Source organism: Silurus meridionalis, chromosome 2 (assembly GCF_014805685.1).
Source record: "Silurus meridionalis isolate SWU-2019-XX chromosome 2, ASM1480568v1, whole genome shotgun sequence".
Taxonomy (NCBI): Eukaryota; Metazoa; Chordata; class Actinopteri; order Siluriformes; family Siluridae; genus Silurus; species Silurus meridionalis.
In genome coordinates this window covers 5,337,589-5,359,823 of record NC_060885.1, presented here as the reverse complement: position 1 = coordinate 5,359,823, position 22,235 = coordinate 5,337,589, and the positions used below count along the sequence as shown (strand labels likewise).

The following is a 22,235-nucleotide window of genomic DNA, read 5'->3' as shown; positions in this document are numbered from 1 at the left end:
TATAAAGAACATATTCATTTTTATCACCACATTATCTGTGTAAAGCTGCTTTGAGACAACGTTCATTGTTAAAAGCGCTATACAAATAAAAATGAATTGAATTAAATTAAATTGAAGTCCTGTTGAACTACTCTGGGATGAACTAGGTCACAAGGTCAGAAAGAAATCTTCAACTAGTGAAGAACTTTTTTTGCACGAGGCACGGCAAAGAATTTTAGCTAAATGTTTGGAGAAACAAAGTGTCCGGATGCCATGTGTGTGTAAAGCTTTTCTTCATGCTAAGGGAGAATGTTTTGATGGAAATAAACTTCTGTACATTTATATATTTGTTTGGTTAAAGTGGTCTAGTTTGTTGCATATAAACCAAAGGAACATTCATGTGTCTCTGAAAAGCAATAAAAAGCTAGGTGTTTCCAAACTTATGACACAAACTGTATTAAATGTGCCCATCTTTTCATTCACTGACTGTTTGACTGAACCCTGTTTAGAAGCGATTTCGTATTCAACTAAACTCTGTTTTTCCCGATCTCTGTATGTCAATTCATTCCTTATAATACTCTGAGTATGCAGCCAAGTTTCTTTTTAATGCTTTATGATTTGTTTATGAAATTACACAAGATAAAGCAAATCTTCAGTTCAGTATTAGGGTTAGGTTAGTTTTGGTTCAACTTTATTGCCACTATCAGGATACAAGTACAGAGACAATAAAATACACTTCCAGGACTGCAAATATCAAGTAAACTAAACAAGATAGTAAGGTCATTGCACAATTATTGTGTAACATTGTACAGGTAAAAAAATATGGAGCATGTCAGTAGTGCAAATGACAATAAGGTTTATATTAAGAGGATTTTATTGTCATTTAAACCACATGCAGTAGAGTACACAGCGAAATGAAACAAAGTTCCTACAGGACCAAAGTGCTGACCAAAGCTACATTAAATAACAAAAATAAATACAAAAAACTAACTATAATTATCAGATCTATAATAATAATAATAATAATAATAATAATAATAATAATAATAATAATAATAGTAATGACATTTTGTATTCTTGTATATATATTTTATTATTATATTATATATTATAATTGTATACATACAATTACAATACAATAGTTTGCTTTATATTATATATATATATATATATATATATATATATATATATATATATATATATATATATATATATACAGTGAGGAAAATAAGTATTCGAACACCCTGCTATTTTGAAAGTTCTCCCACTTAGAAATCATGGAGGGGTCTGAAATTGTCATCGCAGGTGCATGTCCACTGTGAGAGACATAATCCTGAAATCACAATATATGATTTTTAAACTATTTATTTGTATGATACAGCTGCAAATAAGTATTTGAACACCTAGAATCATCAACATCAGCTAGAATTCTGACCCTCAAAGACCTGTTAGTCTGTCTTTAAAATGTCCAAAGACACTAGAGACAAAATTGTACACCTCCACAAGGCTGGAAAGGGCTACGGGGAAATTGCCAAGCAGCTTGGTGAAAAAAGGTCCAATGTTGGAGCAATCATTAGAAAATGGAAGAAGCTAAACATGACTGTCAATCTTCCTCGGACTGGGGCTCCATGCAAGATCTCACCTAAGGAAGGTGAGAAATCAGCCCAGAACTACACGGGAGGAGCTGGTCAATGACCTGAAAAGAGCTGGGACCACCGTTTCCAAGGCTACTGTTGGTAATACACTAAGACTTCATGGTTTGAAATCATGCATGGCACGGAAGGTTCCCCTGCTTAAACCAGCACATGTCCAGGCACGTCTTAAGTTTGCCAATTACCATTTGGATGATCCAGAGGAGTCATGGGAGAAAGTCATGTGGTCAGATGAGACCAAAATAGAACTTTTGGGTCATAATTCCACTAAACGTGTTTGGAAAAAGAAGAATGATGAGTACCATCCCAAGAACACCATCCCAACTGTGAAGCATGGAGGTGGTAGCATCATGCTTTGGGGGTGTTTTTCTGCAAATGGGACAGGGCGACTGCACTGTATTGAGGAGAGGATGACCGGGGCCATGTATTGCGAGATTGTGGGGAACAACCTCCTTCCCTCAGTTAGAGCATTGAAGATGGGTCGAGGCTGGGTCTTCCAACATGACAATGACCCGAAGCACACAGCCAGGATAACCAAGGAGTGGCTCTTTAAGAAGCATATCAAGGTTCTGTCGTGGCCTAGCTAGTCTCCAGACCTAAACCCAATAGAGAATCTTTGGAGGGAGCTGAAACTCTGTGTTTCTCAGCGACAGGCCAGAAACCTGACTGATCTAGAGAAGATCTGTGTGGAGGAGTGGGCCAAAATCCCTCCTGCAGTGTGTGCAAACCTGGTGAAAAACTACAGGAACTGTTTGACCTTTGTAATTGCAAATAAAGGCTACTGTATCAAATATTAACATTGACTTTCTCAGGTGTTCAATTACTAATTTGCAGCTGTATCATACAAGTAAATAGTTAAAAAATCAATTTCAAAATTTTTTTTTTAGATTATGTCTCTCACAGTGGACATGCACCTACGATGACAATTTCAGACCCCTCCATGATTTCTAAGTGGGAGAACTTGCAAAATAGCAGGGTGTTCAAATACTTATTTTCCTCACTGTATATATATAAAATAAAAAACATTTATCCCTATTTTTATACTTACAGTTATACTTTATACTTTAATTATACTTTGTAAACTTTATATATTTTTTTTTTATTTCTATTTATATGTTGGACAGTTGTGGAAAGCGTTTCGCTGTCGTATTCTGTATGAATGTGTATGTGACGAATAAAACTGGTTTGATTAGAATAATAATAATAATAATTAATAAAAATGATGGCGCAGAAAATTGACGTTGAGGTGAGAGTACAGTGTGTGCAATATAATGCGTTAAAAACATACAGTGGTGTGAAAAAGTGTTTGCCCCCTTCCTTCTTATTTTTTTGCATGTTTGTCAGATCATCAAACTATATTAAATATTAGTAAAAAATAACACAATTGAACACAACATGCAGTTTTGGACCACCCTCAGCAGCAACAACTTTCACGTTTGCAAAAACTTGCACTGAGTCCGTTACAGCGCTGTGGAGGAATTTTGCTCCACTCATCTAAGCAGAATTGTGGTAATTCAGACACATTGGAGGGTTTTCGAGCATGAACCACCTTTTCAAGGTCATGCCACAGCATCTCATTAGGATTCAGTTCAGGACTTTGACTAGGCCACTCCAAAGTCTTTGTTTTGTTTTTCTTTAGCCATTTAGAGGTGGACTTGCTGGTGTGTTTTGGATCATTGTCCTGCTGCAGAACCAAAGTTCGCTTCAGCTTGACGTCATGAACAGATGGTCGGATATTCCCCTTCAGGATTTTTTGCTAAACAGCAGAATTCATGGTTCCATTTATCACAGAAGGTCTTCCAGGTCCTGAAGCAGCAAAACAGCCCCAGACCATCACTCTACCACCACCATATTATACTGATGGTATGATGTTATTTTTCTGAAATACTGTGTTACTTTTACGCCAGATGTAACGGGACACACACCTTCCAAAAAGTTAAACTTTTGTCTCGTCAGTCCACAGAGTATTTTCCCAAAAGTATTGGGGATCATAAGGAAGTTTTCTGGCAAAACTGAGATGTTTATGTTCTTTCTGCTCAGCAGCGGTTTTGGTCTTGGAACTCTGCCATGCAGACCATTTTTGCCGTCTCTTTCTTATGGTGGAGTCATGAACACTGACCTTAACTGAGGCAACTCCACTGTTCCATGTTTTTGACATTTGTGAATAATGGCTCTCACTGCGGTTCGCTGCAGAGTCCCAAAGCTTAAGAAATGTCTTTATAACCTTTTTCCAGACTGATAAATCTCAGTTCTTTTCTTTCTCATTTGTTTCTGGGTTTCTTTGAATCTCAGCATGATGTCTAGCTTTTGAGGATCTTTTGGTCTACTTCACTTTGTTAGGCAGGTCCCATTTAAGAGATTTCTTTGCGAACAGGTGTGGCAGTAATCAGGCCTGGGTGTGGCGAGAGGAACTAAACTCAGGTGTGATAAACCATAGTTTTAAAACTTTTTCTACACAGGGCCGTGTAGTTTTGGATTTTGTTTTCCCTTAATAATAAAAAACTTAATTTAAAAACTGCATGTTGTGCTCACTTGTGTATCTTTTACTAATATTTAAATTAGTTTGATCCGAAACATTAAAGTGTGACAAACATGCAAAAAAATAAGAAATCAGGAAACACTTTCAAACACTTTTTCACACCACTAAACAAGTAAATGGAGACTTGCAAATTTACCTTTACATTATTTTGCAGATGCCCTTATTCAGAGGGACTTAGAGTTATCTCAGTAATACAGCTAAAGGTTAAGGGCCTTGCTCAAGGGCCCAGAAGTGACAGTTACGTGGATCCGGGATTTCAATCCATTACCTTCTGATCAGAGGTCCAACATGTTATCCATTGAGCTACCACTTCCCCTATTCTTGTGAATGGCAAAAATGTGCAAGCAAGAATCCAATATAAACGATAAATGCAGGTGTATGTTTTTGAGTGAAAGCTAGAAGAATAGTATTTAATGTATGAGTTCAGCATCAGTACGACTGAAGGGAAAGAGTTGTTCTTGAGTCGTATTTGTGCAACAGTGCAAACTGCTTTGCAATATCACACCAGAGAAGCTAAATAAAATGTAAAAATGTATGACTTCTATAGTATCTGGCTCTGTAGCTAGTGTGTAGTCTGATGAGCTGCCTTTAGCTAAATAATCTACGCAATCACGTGTCACTAAAAAACAAAGAAACTGGTACAAAACCCATGAGTGCTGTTTAGAGAACTGGTGTCACTTAATTCTCAATTTATTTCAGTTGTATTTGTATAGCTGTTTAGCAATGGACAGCAGCTTTACTGATTGGTGATATAAATTTTCATTCCGTAACTAATTGAGAGTGGAGAATTGGGAGTATTCTAAACTTCTTTTCCTTCACTGAAATACTTTCTTGGATCCACATCTGGCCCCAGTCGATGACTCCTTCACCAGAAAGAAAAAAAAAATCAACAAAAAGTTTTGTGTTTGGAGAATTGGAAAACCAGACTGGCAAATTAGTAAAATAGCGCTGGCAAAAGCATTTGTTGAAATATGGGTGGAAAAAAATGTGATTTTGTTACCACAGTTACTAAGCCAACGTGCACCACTTCTAAAATATCCAATGGCGATAATGTGCCTCGTCTGGTTTTAATGCCACGGTGTCATTAAATAGTGTCATTTCATGGTGATGAAAATGATACCGCCCTCCAAGACCATTAAGAATACGCTAATTGGTTCCAAAACAGCAGAGTTTTCATTCTGAAACTAAACCAAGTGTTGATGGAAATGACTCTTTTGTGGATTGTTCAAGGTTTTGGCTCAGGCTCTGGAACCAAAACCAGCACCAGAACCAGCATCGGCACATTACCGGTAGAAAACAAATACTAGTCAGCGAGGCATGTGTGGGTTTCACACTGACATGACTTCAAAGCTCTTGGATGGGTTTTAACGTCTCAGCAGGGCTAGCGTCTCGTAAAAACAGTCCTCAATAAAAGTAGGCCCTTACTCTTCCACTCGAATGCGAAGCATTTGTCGATACACTTCCCACTGGGAGTTTAAAAAAAACAAAAACATGGCCACACGCTGCTGAAGTGCATGACATCATAAATGAAATGGGTGAATATTTAATACTTCACTAACCCTTTAACTGGTTGACTTGTCATAAGGACGACTTGTCATAAAAACAAGGGTACGCAAATCATTTCCTAAATGTTTGTTATATTATTTATAAACTATTATGTCTATCTGTTTTGGATTCTGACACCTGCCATGGAAACAGGGGTGTAACTGCACATTTGCTAAGGGGTAAGAACGATCAGGGTTGGCACCTCTCCTAAAATAGAGGGGTAAATACAAGAATAAATACACTACCTGCAATGGTGCCCACCCAATCCCCTAATGTGTGGTGCCCCTATGCACTGCATCTACTGCATACATAACTGGACTACTTTACTGGACTACCTCATAGGTGTGTGTGTGTGTGTTATTAAATTTAATCTCCATAGTAATTGCATACATATCTCCACATATTACACACATGGCATTTGTAAGTCATATTCTCAATGAAAGCCTGCTTACTTTCTCCCCTTTTTCTCTTCAGTAGCTATCGCTTTATATCACCATCGCTTGGTCTTTTATTTTTTTACATCCTCCAATTAAAAAATTTTTTGGGCGGATGTTAGACACTCAAGTTAATAATTAGCGGAACCCTCTGCATGTGTGGCAATGACGTTTTCTGAAATCGTGACGTATGCAAATGTGGATAGTGAACAAAACACACTTGTTACTCATTCACAGGCCAGTACCGGGTCGTAAACCGGCTGCTGGGGACCTCTGGTCTAAATATTTGAAAAATAAAATAAAATTTGGAAAATGCAAACGGAATAAACCATAATGTGTTTAGCACCACTGAGTTGATCGAACCACTTCAAAAAAATCTGATTTGCCAAAGATTGCATTTGCGTATATATTGTGCATAACTCGTATATTTATATATTTATACTAGATTAATTTATATTCATTGCTATTTGCACTTCCGGTTAGATGCATTTCATTGGCCCTGCAATTGTACTTTGCACAATGACAATAAAATGAATCGAATCGAATCTAAACATTCCAGACTTAGCAAAAAGAGTTCTTATGATTCTTTAAGTTGTGATATGTTAAAAACGTTTGTTCTTATCGTGGAATAGTAGCTACAAACAGCTGTTCCCTCACATTCTACTTTAATTCACATTTACAAGACCAAACAGACTAAACTCTTCCTGACACTAAATAATTACACACACGTTTTTTTTGTGGAGTATCCACCTTAGCGTAACTGTTACTACTGTGTCTAAATGAGATAAATAATTACTTTCTGACCAATCAGAATAGAGAATTCTGCAAATCTGTGTTGTTAGTTCTTATATTAACCAGCAGGAGGGCCAATTTAAAGGCTAAAAACCATTCATTTTCAATAATCATCCGTTTAACTGAAAATTATGACATTAGGTCTGTTTTTGGTTTCATTATTTAATGAACGGTGCCTCATTAACACATTAAGCATTACGATCCTGCTATCTTGATAACGCTGAATAAGCAGCTATGCTCGATTTGAATCGAGGCGCCCTTGGCCTCAGCGTGAGTCTGGAAGTCAGAGAGGACCGCTTTCCTCTCCATGTCTGCCTGACTTCTATTTTTACATCTGGAAAAAAGTGAGCAGACACCCTGGTATCAAATAATTGCAATACAACAAATGGCTTCTCAGAGGGGGTGAGTTTAACGACTACAGTGCGAACTGCAGCGATTCGAAACTGTACTCACACCACATTCGCTATAATTTACTTGGATACACCACAATACATCTGGCTTTCTGTTTGTGGTGGGGAAAATAATAGTGTTTGCTTCACCATACAGCTAAGTACAGCTATAGGTATTGTTGTAATCCATTGAGTGACTGCACAACCCCTTGTTGTTGGCATTGTTGCTGTTGTAAAACCTCTAAATTAAGTTCTGGTGCAACCGGATACCATCAGAAGTCACGGAATTAGCCGAATGGAGTTGGCCTGTGTGTAATTAAAGTGTCACATGATCCCAACGTACACCTGTTCCTGGATGAACAGAGATTTTCTTACAGACCATAGCCAAACAAACAGCACCATGAAGACCAAAGCGCTTTCAAAGCAAGTTCCAGACATTAAATGGGGTTTGGTTATTGAAAATCCCACATTGTCTCACTGACTCTATTATTTAAAATAGAAAGAATATGGCAAACCCATCACATGACTCAGTGATCAGTAGCCAGGTATAGAAGGAGATTAGTCATAGAACCGAGCAACCAATAAGCCAAACACAAAAGGGGTGGAGAGAATCTATTTATAGCACCAACAAAGGCTGGACACTTCACGAAGTTGGAGCTTCATGCTTGGGGTTTAATAAAAGTTATCTGTTCTCTGAGACCTAAATGAGACCAAAACATTTTTTGGCCTTGACACTATGTTTGATCGAATGCAGCTCATCCCTCTGCAAACAGTGCAATAGTGAAGCATGGTGGTGGTAGCATCATGCTGAGAGTTACCTAGGCCTCTTCAAATCTTGTGATCGATGGTCTCTATTTTTATTAACAGATTTACGACTTTTTTATAACCAATCCCTGACAACATCACCTGATAAAACCTTAATGACATCCTTTTTTCCATGTTATAACAGTACAATAATGCATTCCTGCCACTTCTGTAATGTCTCCTGGACGTCTTCTTTTCAAAGCGTGTCAAGCACCTTCTGTGATTAGCTCCGGATCTCCACATTGGTGTCAAAACGGCTACCTGGATCTGCATCTTCGCGGAAAGAGGAAGTCCGCAGGAGCTAAATCTGTTGAGTTGGGTGGGTGCGGAAGTAAGATCATGTGGATTATTCTCCAATGATCATCAAGTGTGACTCGTTACAGCATCGTCGTATGTCAAACTTGTGTTATACCAAACGTCTCTGTGGCAGATTTTTCCAGTTTCATGCAGAATTTCACATTTACCTTGCTGTCCATGATGAAATCGCAGACATGGTAACACACATGATCAGAATAGCACCAGGTAGCACTATTGATACCACCTCGTATTATATATATATATATATATATATATATATATATATATATATATATATATATATATATATATATATACCATCTCGTATTATACTGTATATACCACCTCGTATTATATATGTATATATATATATATATATATATATATATATATATATATATATATATATATATATATATATATAAAAGAGACCACACTTTCCTGAAAGTTTGCTGAACCCCACAAAACTAAGAAGTTTGCTGCCCCATACAATCTACTCCTGAGCTTGAGATCCATGGCTTCAATCTTGTATATTGAAACAGTTTCATTCAGAGCCTGAAAAGTGTGAAACATACCTGGAAGTACTTTGGCCCACTTGACAACGCGCACCATCTGCTTGCCGGCAAGTTTGTTGAGGCTGGTGAGAAGGTGATCGGTGGTGTCAGGCTGTGTGTTATCAAATCCTGCAAACACCACCTCGGGCTCAATGAGCTCCAGCACGCTGCATACAGATGGTGAGAGGAAGGGAGCTACGGAGGCACCGTGAGGAACCAGAGCCATGTTCGAGCTCAGCTCTTTCTCTGAGTTCTGAAGAGACGAGTCCTCGCTCACACTCTTCAGCTTGCCCAGCTTCTTGGACTTCCGTGCTAAAGGAGTGAAATGAAGTCAGCATTAACAATGGGATGAGTCAACTTTTTAATCCTTATAAAAAGGGAACATTTTTCAAATATTAGTCTGAAAATGCAGTGACAGAGGACTGGGAGGTTTCAGAAAGTTTAGAGGTTTCAGAAAGGAATATTAGCAGATTCTACAACAAACTTTGTCTGGAACAACAAATAAAAGACTTTTCGAGGCAAGGGTTCTAGATTGTAATTATTTAAAGACTGTAATACACAAATGTAATACTGAATGTAATCTTAAACATTGTACACTAAAAAAGCATTCCTGAAAGTTTCTTTGTTTATTTTTAAAGGTCCAAGATTCTAAATAGATTTTGTTTTAAAACTATTAGAATTTACCAACTGTAGAGTTTGACTAGATCCTATAAAGGGTCCTATGAAGAACATCTTTAGGTTACGTATGTAACCCTGGTTCCCTGAGGGAACGAGATGCTGCGTCAACAAATCACGTGTTCAATCTGTCCTACGGAATGGCACAACCTCACCGGCAGAGTGACATTACGTCCAGGAAGTACCCTTTCCATAGACCTTGGGCAGAGTGGCCACTCATGACCACCCCCCCAAACCATTAGGTAGGTATCCATCATTAACATTATGTGACGACATGGAGCCCCAACATGGGGCCCTTTAACAGGAACCTGGGGTCTCTCCACATGTCTAAGGCTCGCCGCATGACCTTGATTGTGTGTAGTGGGTTGTCTATTTCGTATAGGAGGCCAAGTGGCACCACATTGGATGCAGCTGCCATCAGACCCAGCAGTTTTTGAAACTGCTTCACAGTAAGTAGCTGGCCTTCTTTCACTCTCTTGACGGCCGTGAGGATAGACTCGACTCATGCAGGAGACAGCTGCACCCGCATAACAACCGAATCCCACACTACGCCAAGACAGGTGGTTCTCTGTACCGGAGAAAGTACACTTTTCTCGGCGTTCAGTCTTAACCCAAATTTCTTCATATGGGCTACAACGACATCTCGATGCTGAGTCACCAGATGCTCTGATCAAACTAATGTCAACCAGTTATTGATATAGTTCAGTATGCAGATGCCCCAGAGTAATAGGAAGTGTAAAGGTGTAAAGGTATGATAAATACACAAAAGTAATCGTCCTTCAGATCTTTTGTGACAAACCAGTCTTTGGACCTCATTTAGGACTTGAATTGTTTCAGGGTAAGAATCTTGAACCTGAGTCTCAAAAGTGAGTGGTTCAGCTGACATAGATCTAAAATGGGAGCAGCCCCCATCATTTTTGGGAACTATAAAGTACCGGCTGTAGAATTCGTGCCCCCAACAAGGTAACGAGACCCCCATCAGCTAAATTTTCGGGTGGAGGTTGAGGGGGTACTCACTAAAGATGGTTGAGCCCTAAAGCACTACTTGAGGCAGGGTTAACAAGCCAATCCCATGAGGGCACCAAGGAGGGTCGGGCCCTGTGTACTTAGGTGCACGTCACCCCACCCCAATGAAGTCCCCAAAAAGTCCTGACTCATCTGACTTTTTGGCCAAAGCCTTCATATACGGGAGGAACCGCTGGAACGCCTCCGACTGTTCCTTGGCCTCCTAGAAACAACCTTATTCACAGCATAGTCAAACAGGCTAGTCGTCACCACACGGGAACTTTACAGCAGAAAGGCTTTATCCAGGGTAAGCCAAAGTTGTCTCTGAAGTGACCAGGGTAGACATAGACCGGCCAATGGCCCTAGCGATCTCTTTTTTGTGGCCCTAAGAGCCAGGTATGTTGCATGATGCAGCTCTTTAACCCTGTCACTGCCCGTAGGCACTCCCTCATCGAACTCTCGCAGCAGGTCGGCCTGATAAGCCTGTAACACAGCCATGGTGTGCAGGCAGCCTTGCCCACCAAAAGCCAAGGTTGTACTCAGATGCAGGACTGGGGCCTAAAGGATTATTCCAGGACCTGGTCACCTCAGTGTGCAGGCCTGGGGAAAAAAGGCAGACCCTGATGTGGAGGTAGCGATGTTGGTCGCAAGAAACGCTCATCCAGCCTACTTAGGGGATATTGTTTCTGCGTATTAGCTGGCCAGGTGATGTCCAGCTTGGCTACAGCACGAGTCACTACCTAAAACAGCTCCTCAAACTGAACTGGCAGGAAGGCATGTCCTCCACAGGATCGCTGGCGTCCATACCCTCCCCCTTCTTGGAGGAAGAGAGGTGGAGTGCTGTGCTCTCTGCATAGGAAGAAGAAACCACCGAAAGGCATGCTTCGGAACCCTGGGAGAGAGCCCTAAATCTGGCATGTGAGGCGGAAGAAAGGGACAGGCCCGTCTGCAAACCCTTTGCCAGATCCAAATGCAAGCCCAATGACCTCAGCCTCGAAGAGCACCCTACAGTAGAGGATCATCTGCACGGGCATGTGGCAGCAATGAGAGCAGCCAGCTGAGCATGCTCCGCTCGCAAGCAAGCGACACACAAACTGTGCGTATCCCCCTGTGATAAAGCCGGGGCAAGGAGGAACGCACAGCAGTAAGATTGCTTGCTATTCATTCTTATTAAATGTTTTTTTTACATTTTACCACACCTTTTTTTCCTGTAGAACAGACACAAAGCGCTTCCTGAACAAACAGAAGCTACGCCATCTTCATCACATGTGTTCTTATAGCTTCCTGGTCGTGACATAACCCCGCCGGTGAAGTCCTGCCATTCCGTTGGACAGATTAAACATGTAATTCAGAGCGTAGTCACTCAGAAGTGTAAAGGCCCTTTATCTAGAACAAAAGTTCTAGATTATGTTTAGGTATCACTAAATCTTATCCTCTAAGAGAAAGGGTACTTGAAGGATTCCTTCTGACTGTTGCAGAATCAAACCAAAGGCTTATACAGTACAATATGAAATGTTTTTAGGCTAGTTAAGAAAAGAAATATCAGAAAAACCCTCTTTTGCAGGGCTCAACACAGAACCTTGGAGTTCCTTTATGGAACAAGAGCAAAGAACAAACAGAAATGTTTTATATTAAATTATAAAATTTAGGCAATACCGCATGCTACACATTTATAATAAGTTGCATCTTTAGGGTTTATATTGAGCAGCTAATATGTCTAATGGACATTAAAAACGTTGTTTGTCAGAAAAACAGCACAAAAGCAAAAAGAGCTGCCCTACAGAAACAAGAGACCAGAAAGGTTCTACAATTAATCTTTCTTGTAATAGTGTGCTGTTGTGTCACCCAGGTTTCCATAAGCTTCTATTTGGAGGTTCAAGGATGCTACAGGAAACTTCTAAGATTTGAAGGAATATGGGGTGCTACATTCCTTGTTTTAGCTTTATTCTGGACCTTTATGCAAACAGTCACATCAGCAAAGGCAGTTGTGATGATTAAGCTTTTGTAATAGGTTTTTTATAACGCACAGTTACTCAAGAAAATTCAAATCCAAAACAAATCCATAATCCCAAGCATTTTGTATGGACCCACATAAACACGACTGATAAGAGCCGACACAATAAGAAACTGCAATTAAGCAGTTGTTTTTAGCAGGACCCAAGAATCCTGATTGGAGAGGAACAATGTTAGTTTCACGTTCAACGATGCATATAAGTGGAAAATTGCCCTGAAAAAGTCATCAATCAAACGGCCTGGCATGAGAAAACACTGGGCCAGTCAAACTCCATAACGCTTTACACATCCGCTGCGTCCATCTCACGTAGCAGCCGTATCCCGCCGACTGTTTAACAGTCATTTTCAAGTGTATTAGGCAAGAATTCTCGAAATTGGTGCACAGTCATTCTGTAAACACTCACAGAGAAAACCGCTTAATGTCTGTCTGAGTGCCTTTTAAATAAGAAGTGTGTCATTCACACACCAAGGTTCAGTCGTGTTGCCTGGAAATCCTGAATAAGGACGCTGTTTTTGGAATCAAAAGCGGGTGAATCAGACGCTAGAGCACATCCTCCTCCACCAAAATACTGAGCCCTGCATTGCTGGGTTTGCTCAGAGAAACATAGTAGATATGGATCAGATGTGGAATCAGATGGAGCCCAGGGTGTGTGCCGGCTTTCAGCTGAAGAACATGTAGGTAATGTTTGTTCAACCTGCAAACTGTCAGGTCTTCTAAAAACCAGCAAGGTACCAAAGGACAAACAAATTATAAATACACATACTGTGGGGTTTTTAATTCTATTTTAAATAAATCCTATTTTTCTATACAAATATTTTGGGGAAAAAAATATATATAAATACTTTATACAGGTAGTCCCTGACCCATTGTCTCTTGAAAATATCGTCGAGACAAGGCCTAGCCTACCTAGGATTCCCAAGAATGTTGATCAGTTTGGGGTAGTATACTGTAGTAATAATATTTTAACAAATTACAGGACATAATTTAGTAAAAACAGCAATTTACACTACTATGATGTATAAACTATACAGTATATACATGTATGTGGCAGCGGGCATGGGGACAAGGGCCGGTTCGCTAGTGGAGGGCAGATAAAAAAAAAAAAGGTGAGCTAAAAGAGTAAAGAGTAAAGACAAGATCCAAAATTGGGCTTTGAAACACCAAAAACAGAAACAAAATAGGCGTTTTTACACTAAGTCAACTGAACTCACGAGGCGGGAGATGCGTACATACATACATACTACTTTACACAGGCTTTAACGAAAGACAGTGTCTGTTACACGGTGTAACGGGGGAAATATATTGTGGCTCCTTTAAAAGCAGAGCGCCATTTTGGGAATAGCCTGCCGCCGCATTTCCCGGTATTACTGCATGTGTGCAAGACCGAGGATTATGTCCTTATTATTTTCTGATGCTCATTACTAAGTTTCTTTGACTAACCCGTAACACTTTTGCCAAAAAAAAATATAAAAGCACGAGTTTTGGAAACCTGTCAGTGCTTATATGATTTCTGTTGCAACTGGAGTTAGCGAGCTATCCCTTCAAAGTCTTGGAAAAAAGTAGCGGCTTATAGTCCGGAAAATACGGTGTATATTTTGGTTTTATTCAAGAAAATCCTATACATATTCAACAAGAGTTCCTGGGTTTGTATTGTATACAGTATATGTATCATGTAAGGAGACTAACATAAACCTTAGCTTCAAATTAATTAATGATAAGGCACTGCAAATGCAAATGCAGGCTACATGGGCAAGATTAAATTGCTAATTGGTTTTAATAGCACACACAAAATCAAATAGGAAATCTTTTGAAATACAGTAATTTTCTAAAAATGTTTAAAAATAGTCATACTAGGTATTCAATTAAGGACAAAAAGAAGTGTCAGTGTGTAGCTGATGTGCTACAATAGCTCAGCTACATTATTTGAAGATGTCATTTCGTTATTTTTGCGCTGTATAAACCTTGCCTTTTATGGAGTTTATGAAGTATATGCAGCATTTGCATCACTGAATTAAACTTTACAGGTTATTGGGAATAATTAACAACTGCACATAAGTGTGAAGATAAACAGGAAGAATGAAAATTCTGTAAATCTGTCAGGATGTATACGCTGTATGGAAAAAAGTATTGGGACACCTGCCTTTTCCCGCCATATGTGTTCCTCAAACCGTAACTAAGTTGGAGGCACACAATTGAATATGATGTCACTAGTTGCAGTAGCAATACATTTTCCTTTTACTTAAATTAGGAGACCCAAAACTGTTCCAGCACAAAATGAGCTCCATGAATATCTGCTTGATATGGTTTGAGTGGAAGATCTCCTGCTACGGCGCTCTAATGTCAACCCTATTGAACACCTTTGGGATGAAATAAAACACCACCCCAGGTCTTCTCACCTACATTTGGCTGAATGAGCACAGATCTCCACATGCACACTCAGGAATCTAGTGGAACATCCTCCCAGAGGAGTGGAGGTTATTATAACATTAAACATCTACACACAGATCTATTTTATAACTGATATATGAATTTCCATTGTCATTTCTCTGTTTGTCTCTAGATACGAATCTATAGTTTCATGAGTTAGACTTTGGCTGACTTTTGGTTTTGTTTTGCCAGAATTGAGTCATAGTCTGTGTGCTTCAAGATGTTGAAAAGCCTGCTAGCTATATACCATTTCCGCACACACTGCTGCACAATTTTCATTTCCGAACTGCATACTGACTTTGCTAATGTCCTCACTGCTCCGTTTAGAATGAGATCTTTCTCCTTTTTTCTTGTAACCGGCATTGGAAAAAATTTCATCTAATTGAAATACATGCGGGCCTCCGTCACGATGTGAACAGGGTGACCTTGGAGTTAACACAACATTGCTGTCGCTTCGTTTTCGTTCCCATAAAAGCGTGTGTTTATGTACAGAGCGATGGTTTAGCAGTCAGTTAGTAGGTGATCCTTCTGTTTAATCGCGGCGGTTGAAGGAACGTTTTCCACTTTAAGCCGTGTGACTTTTTTTCTAATAATAGAGCTCACGTGTGGAAAGTTTCTTACAGAGGGATTGCTTGGTATATAGTTCGATTGTGTGTTTATTCTCGCTGGAGATTACCTCCGAGATTCATCCCTGCCTGCAGACACTTCCGTACTCGGCAAGCGGGACAGTTCTTCCGTCGGATTTTGTCGATGATGCAGTCGTTCCTTCCGGCACACAGGTAGTTGTGCTGACCTGTGGATGGAGACAGAGAACAAGAGATTTGAAAATTTCAGTATTTCATGCACGGTACAAATCGCTTTAGATAAATTTAGCTTGCAATGTGTGTGTGTGGTGCAAATATTTGTACACTATTCACTATAAACTATTTGGACACCAGACTCTTCCATCCATATGTGGTTCTTCCCCAAACCACAAAGTTATAGGCCCACAATTTTATATGATGTCTATATGATGTCCAAGCATGACACTGGCCCTGTGAACAAAGCCAGTTTTATAAATATATCAGATTTACATGAGGTGGAGTGGAGGATCTCCTGCTATAGAGCTCTGACCTCAACCCCCCTGAACACATTTGGGATAAATATGACTGAATGAATTTCACAAATCTCCACAAGCACACTCCAAAATCTAGTAGAACAACTTCTCAGAAGAGTGGAGGTTATTATAACATCAAATAGGGACTAAATGTGAAATTAAATGTTTAAAAGCACATATAAATCTCATGTTTAGGTTTCTACAAACTATTTGGAAATTCACGCTGAGATAAAAACACATCATTAACACAAGCTTACTTCAGTTAAACACTTTTTCGGCTGAAATATGAACAGGAAGTGTTTATCACCCATCACTAAAGCTGTATTACAGGAAGTTCCACCCTGGTTGGTAAAAGCCAAACCTATCAGATGTATAATATTACAGAAGCCACAATACAACATCCAATACTACTTTACAACTGAGAACCACTCGCCTCAATGTAAGAAAGAGAATATAAAGTTTATAAATATGAAAATAGATCTTAAAAGTTAAGATTGCGTCAAGCTGATGGAAAGATTTTGGTAACTTGAACCTCTTTTTTTTTTTTACACCAGTAATCCTGCTCTGACATGAATGAAGACTTTATTTGTTTTTGTTTTGAAGTACATGGAAATGTTGTGTGACAGAAAATAACCAAGATGGCCGACCAATAAAGTAACAGGTGAAAAAACGAGAGGAAAAAAAAGGGATTGCCGTAAACGGTTTTTGGACTGCAATTAATATGAGAAGTTCTTGGTGTAGGACTACAATTACATAAAAACAGCTCTGCAGTCAAGTCAGTAAACAGTTAATACAATTAACAAAGCTGACATAAAAAACTATAATCAATAGATATTTGATGTCTAGATGAGATGGTTCTAGGTTCCTCTCAGGGTTTACCATCTCGGGTTTTCCCTCATGACCATCATCCTCGTTGAAACTTATAAAGACCTATACAATTTTATGAACTTTATGAATATTCTCCGCCTAGTAATTCTTGTAAAGTCGCTTTGTGACAATGTTTTTTGTTAAAAGTGCAAATAAAATTGATTTGAATTGATGTTTCGTGCTTCGTCACACACCAGCAACCTACACGTTTCCCATGCATTTGTATAAAATTCACCCAAAATATTAGTTTTGTAGCCCATAATGTGTGTTTAATGTGTGCTCTTTGTACTTTGTTTAAATAAATCCGTATGCAAATCGATGGAGGGAATTTAATGGTGAAAGCATTTTCTCAGGAAAAGGTGTGACGTGGCGTTTTGTCACTGTAAATATATGCCATTGCCCACTTATATAAGTGTGTGTACATACGCATGTGTACAAAAGTATGTCCTTTGAAATCTCCCGCATGCCGCTTTCCCGGCCTCAAGCCGCGCTGCAAGGTTGCACACCACTTAGAGTGTGTGTGTGTGTGTGTGTGTGTGTGTGTGTGTGTGCTTCACTTGCTCTTCTCTTTCTTGCTATTTCCTGCTTCCCACTAGATCCCTCTCTCCCTCAATCTCTCCTTCTCTCCTGCACTCCGAGCATCTGCTTGGTTCCTCTCCTCAAACCTAACCCCCCCAAAAAAGAAATCTGTGCTCAGGCCGGGTCTCGCTGTGACGCTCGGGTTTTTTTGGCGACGAGGAACGCGTTCATGTCGAGGCTGCCAGAAAAGCCCGGGATCTGCTTGGAAGAGCAAAGGCAGCTGTAGCTCTGCCACTATTTCTGGCTCAGTCACATGACTCGTTACATAAGCCCATTTTTCTTGCTCTAAAAAACAGTAAACTGCGACACAGGAAATACAACACCCCCCCAGCCCCTATCCCTCCTACCCGTCTTTCCCTTTCCCTCCATTTCTACCAACCACCATAACCCCCTGTGTTTTTTTTTTTTTCCTCCTGCTCGTCCTCCTCCATGTAACCTCCCCCACCTTTTTCCATCGCTTCAACACTGATGCAGATCAGACCTGAAATCCGTTCACACACCTCTTCACCCGCTGTGCCGAGCTTCTCCCATGAATCCTGTTAATCATTGCCCTGAAGAAATGAATGCAAATACGGTGTGTGTGTTTACCACCGTGCGCCCCGTGGTTGCACAGAACATCTAACATTCACACCGCACTGCACTTGAGCCTAATGTCCAGAGCTTCGCTGCCTCTTATGATCTCATATTCATTATAAACACTACATTTATTGACTTTCACTCTTATTTATTATTCAGCCGCCATTAAATGCTCTACATTGAATCCTATGAGAAGCTGCAGTTTTAGTGCTGATGTCGACAATTTTTACGGATGATGTTCAAAAAGAAAAACAATGCAGAGCGCTTTCATATGGTTTAACCGTTTAGATCGCAAAAATTTAAAGGCCTGTGAGGAAAAACAAACATGGAGGACAAAGTGCTGGTTTTCTCCGTCAGGAAATATGAAGAGATTCACTATACAGACAAAAGTATTGGGACACCTGACTTTTCCAGCCATATATAGGATATCTTTGGATGGAACTAGAAGACACCTGTGCCGGCATGGGAAAGTGCCCAAAGCCAGCTACATGAAGATGTGCTTATGGGTTAGAGCGGAAGATCTCCTGCCTTAGAGCTCTGACCTCCACCCTATTGAACACCTTTGCGATGAATTGGAATGCTAACTGCACCCCAGGCCTCCTTACCTCACTTACAGCATTTCTAACACCCTTGTGGCTGAATGAACAAAAATCTCCAAAATCCATTGGAACGTCTTTCCAGAAGAGTGGAGGTTATTCTAAAAGCAATTGGGGACTAAATGTGCAATGGGATGTTCAGACTTTTGGGTTCAACAAACTTTTGGTCATATAGCATATGTTTTAACCAAAAATATTTATTTATAATGGTTGAGGGTTCAAGACTTGGTATCACTAAGCTGGCATTCTTGGGGCCCTTGAGCAAGGCCCTTAACTCTCTGTACTCCAGGGGTGCTGTATCATGGCTGACCCTGTGCTCTGAGACCAGCTTCCTAACATCACTGGGATATGCAGAAAAAAAAAAAAAAAGTTTCACTGTGCTGTAATGTACATGTGACAAATACATGCTTCTATTCTATTGCCTAATTTTAATGTTTATGTGATGTATTTATGTGATGCACTTCGAGTCCTGCTTCAAATGTCGCTGCATTCAGTGAAGCTTCAATCCGATCTCTATTCCTGATAATAAGTCATCTAGAATGCAAACTCGGGTAGTTAGTAAGCTGATACTAGCTAGCAATCCAACAGTGTTGCTATGGTAACATTGAACGTAACTACACATAGAAAGAAAGAAAGAGCTAGAAGCATAACTGGAGCTCCGGTGATTCAGTGGTTTTGGGGATTAGAGTTTGAAACGGCAGGTTGTGAGTTCAAATCCCAGCCACACCAAGCTGCCACTCCTGAGTCTTTTGAACAAGCCCCCTTAACCCTGAACCCCATAGCTGATGAGATAAATGTAAGTTGCTCTGGATAAGAGCATCTGCCAAATACCATAAAAGTAAATGTAGAATAAAAGAAGCAAAACACTTCAGGGCATGGTGTTATTAGAATCAAATCAACTCCAGGTTGATACAAAACACCTTGTTGTTGATTATTATTCGGTAACCTCGTGCCTCTAAGTGTTTCCTTCCTGAATAAATGTCAGTGTCACACCCTTCGGTTTGGACACCACCACATCTACTCATGCATTCATTCCACATAACTCCATTTTTTTAACAACCGCACCGCTTTGTACCATGCGACCGCCTGTGCCGATGGTCATAAAAACAACAAAACCAATTCTGCCACACCTACACTCACAACACACACACGGGTTCATAATCTGTTGCATGGCATGTGTTGTGTTCCATTATACTGACTTAGCCGTGTTTGTGTGTTTGTGTGTGTGTGTGTGTGTGTGTGTGTGTGTGTGTGTGTGTGTGTGCGTGTGAGAATTACTGAGCGACTCAGCGCCTACTTTTAGCCCGGTTATGTCACTGCATGAAGGGACACACTCAGGTGCAGAACTCAGGATGTCAGCTCTGACATTAATCAGAGATCCCCATGGGAGACCCCCAACACTGCAGAGCACAGTGCCTCATCACGCATCACAACATCGCGGTTATTTCCACCCCAGCCTGCCCCTGTAACAACTCGCCCTCCATCTTCCAGCAGGGCAAAGATATGCTCACGTGTAAGAATGCACTGTAACTGCCATTGTTTTTTTTTTATTGAAAGTGAAACCAAATCAAATTCTTCTTTTTTCACTGCCTTTTGTTTTTCGTTTGTTTGTTTGATAATGAACCTAAAATAAAATATTGTCAAAATTATTATTATTTTTTTTTAATTATTATTTTCTTAACTAGATAATAATTCTGACCCAAAAGAAACAAGTCAAAATGAAAAATTAAGGGTAAAATAACCGACATTTACAGGAGCTAAACAACATATTTTTTTGTTATTTCCCGAATTTTAAATTGCCTGCTATTTATTTCTCCCTAGACGCTACATTCTCTCAAAAAATTAATCAACCAATTAGAAAAATGACTAAGATATTAGATAATTTAGGTCAAATTATTTAAAAGACGATTCATTAAACATTTTCACAAACCATCTCTAATATCTACACTGTGTGGACAAAAGTATTGGGACGCCTGATTTTTCCAGCCTTAAACTTTTAGCACAACCTGGGACCCACACAATTATATATGACATCTTCATATGTGGTAGCATGCCCTTGTCCCTTAACTTAAACTAGGAGACCCAAACATGAAAATGCTTCGGTGCACAAAGCCAGCTCTATGAAGATCTAGTTATCATGGGTTGGAGTGAAGATCTCCTGCTATAGAGATTTAACCTCAACCCTACTGAACACTTTTGTTATGATTTACAACACTGAATGCGACCCAGGCATCCTCACCTCACTTACATCAGTACCTTACCTTACAAACACCCTTATAGGTGAATGCTGAAGCACACTCCAAAATCTAGTGGAACATCTTCCCTGAAGAGTGAAGGCTATTGTAAGAGCAAATTGAGACCGAGTGTGGAAGGGGATGTTCAAAAAGCACATACTAATCTTATGGTCAGGGCTCCACAAACTTTTGTCTATATACAAAATGTTTGCTAACTCACTAGTATTAGCATCGTACACAACTTGGCTAGCTTAGCTAGTTAACAAACAACAAAAAAGTTAGCTAGTAATTAATGCCAGGTAGCTAGCTATATGTTATTCAAGAATGCCAGCCACAGCAATAATATTAGCTAATTAGTCAAATCAACAAATCTCCTAATAACAGATATACAGATTAATAAAGAATCCAAATATCATTCAATCATTATTTTTTATTCGCACACGTGTCCAGGCTGGGGCTCCTGCCCAAACTGGAGACGGAAAACCTTTCGGAAGAACATTTTTATCAATGTTCAGTGCTGCAGAGACTATTTTCATGCTAGCAGTGCTGGATTTTTGTCCTTGATTCCTCTGGCAAGCACACGGCCTTCCCCAGATTAGCATTAGCCTTTAGCAATGGCAGGCCACATCAACATGACAACGCATCAGCTGGACCACGAGGACACGTGAATCGGCTTGTGATTGTTTCCTAAACCGCATATGTTAGATCGATCAAGTACTCTTCCAGCTGAGTCATGGCAGCTCACTCTAATCGATGTTGTTGTTGGACCGGGCCGCAGAAGCTCCCGTGGTGGCTCTGTAACGACTTGCACATGAAGCCTCTTCTGAAAAGTAGAAGCGTTCACAAAAACATGCTACAAGCTCGGTTACAAACCCTACACGACTTTATTTAGTTTCACTTCTTTTTATAGGTGTTAATTGTTGTCCAAAGGCTATAGTCTAAAGGACATTTGTGCCACTGGTGAAATACTAGAAATGAAAGATGAATGCTGAAAGTTTCCAGCAGTTTTCGGCTTTCTGTGGATTGTTTTATTACTCACCTCATTTTACACATCAGCAACTTCAAATTTCATTCGTCACATACGAAACCCAACCACACACAACTACAGCAAGCAGTGAAATGCTTTATTGCATTGCATATGTTTGACTTTAAACAGAGAAAAAAAGAGTACGTGGCTGCAA

General features: G+C 39.8%; 1 protein-coding gene across 1 annotated transcript in view; it reads right to left on the bottom strand.

Annotated features, from left to right (window-relative positions):
* The window catches only part of nr3c2 (nuclear receptor subfamily 3, group C, member 2), a 134,454-nt gene that overhangs the window by 26,403 nt on the left and 85,816 nt on the right, over positions 1-22,235 (bottom strand). The window contains exons 4-5 of the mRNA XM_046833428.1: positions 15,783-15,899; positions 9,007-9,297 (exon numbers count right to left, since the gene is read on the bottom strand). Of these exons, the coding sequence (XP_046689384.1) occupies positions 9,007-9,297; positions 15,783-15,899 (408 nt within the window). The remainder of the gene's footprint in view (positions 1-9,006; positions 9,298-15,782; positions 15,900-22,235) is intronic.